This window comes from Helobdella robusta (assembly GCF_000326865.2).
Source record: "Helobdella robusta unplaced genomic scaffold HELROscaffold_24, whole genome shotgun sequence".
NCBI lineage: Eukaryota > Metazoa > Annelida > Clitellata > Rhynchobdellida > Glossiphoniidae > Helobdella > Helobdella robusta.
The window spans coordinates 343,675-345,296 of record NW_008704261.1 but is presented as its reverse complement, the minus strand read 5'-3'; the positions used below and the strand labels follow the sequence as shown (position 1 = coordinate 345,296).

General features: G+C 25.3%; 1 protein-coding gene across 1 annotated transcript in view; it reads left to right on the top strand.

The window, feature by feature from the left end:
• HELRODRAFT_172532 (hypothetical protein) overlaps nucleotides 1-571 on the top strand; it is a gene marked incomplete at both ends in the record, with an annotated part of 4,401 nt that extends 3,830 nt beyond the window's left edge. The window contains 2 exons of the mRNA XM_009019207.1: nucleotides 39-140; nucleotides 214-571. Coding sequence (XP_009017455.1) covers nucleotides 39-140; nucleotides 214-571 — 460 coding nt within the window. The remainder of the gene's footprint in view (nucleotides 1-38; nucleotides 141-213) is intronic.
• Between the last annotated feature and the right edge of the window lie 1,051 nt (nucleotides 572-1,622).

Genomic DNA, 1,622 nt, shown 5'->3' with positions numbered 1-1,622 from the left:
ATTAGCAATCCCTTCAACAAATACAACAACAACATCAGCAATCACATCAGCAAAGACAACAACAACATCAACAAAAACTACAACACCAGCTACACCCAAAAAACAGCCCAAATTGCCACCTACATCAGCCCAGACTTCAAGTAAGCCAGTTATAAACAATAACACCAACAGCATCAACAACAATGACATCAACAATAACAACATCAACAACAGCGGCAAAATATCCGATATAGATGATAGTCGGAAACACTTTATCAACAAAATAAATATGGGGGTATTAAAAAAGAACAACAACAACGACAACAACAACAACAACGACAACAACAACTATGTTGATAGCAACAACAACAACAACAAAACCAGCAACATCGACACTAACATCAATCCAACTCCAAACAACAACAGCAGCAACAACAAATACAACAATAATGATGATAACAACAACAACAACAAAAACAACAACAACAACATCAACAACAAATTAAAATCTGCTAAAAGCAAAAATCCAGAATTCCCAAAGCAGTCCAATAATAGCAACCAATTAGTGGATAGCTGTACTTTTTGGATTTAGGCATGCCAAACATTGAAAAATGATTTTTTTTTCTACAAAATGAAATAATTTTTTAAAAATAGAAAAATCTATTTGAGTAATTATACATAAAAACAATCTCTTTATACATAAATTTTTTTCTCTGTAAATAAATATAAACGTTAATGTTGTCTAAATTCGCAATTTTATTAAATTAATAATGCTACAATATTGTTTTATTTCAAGTTTGACATTCATTCGAAATAAATTATTTTTTTTTTTAAATTTACAATCTAAAAATTCACAAATAATAATAACATTATTTATTAATAATAACAATAGAAATATTATCCTTGTTAAAACTATTATGAAACATGGCAATTATAATTATATATATAATTATTATTGTTATTATTATTATATATATATATTAAGTTATGCTTCTAATATAAAACAAATTAGACCAACTAAACTTCATTAAACTTTATCAATCGCTGATTCATTTATTGAATCATCAGTTCATTCATTCGTTCGTTCATTCGTTCATTCATTCATTCATTCATTCATTCATTCATTCATTCATTAATTCGTTCGTTCGTAAGTTCGTTCAACCATTTATCCATTCATACACTCATTTATACATTCAATTCATAAGTTTTAATTAAAAAGTTTAATAATATTCTGTCAATGTTTGAAAATTTTATTATTTAAAATTTTTTTTTAAATAAATTTGCAAAAATAATTTTGAATAAAAAAATAATTAGTTAACTAGTTAGTTAAATAATTAATTAACTAATTAATTAATTGGTATCATCATCAGCATCGTCAGCATGAAGTTTATATTTAAAATTTTATACAATTAGAATTAAAAAAATTAATTCCAAACATTGCCGAAAAATCATTAAAAATCTGTGAAAAAAAACAATTAACAATTTTTCTCTTTCCTTCTATCATTCATTCTTTGGTTTGTTATCTATGCACCTGTCTCTCTCTCTCTCTCTCTCTCTCTCTTTCTCTCTTTTTCTCTCTCTATTATAAATTAAAATATATATTTATAGAAATGATTTTTTACCCAATTTATTGAAATAATTCC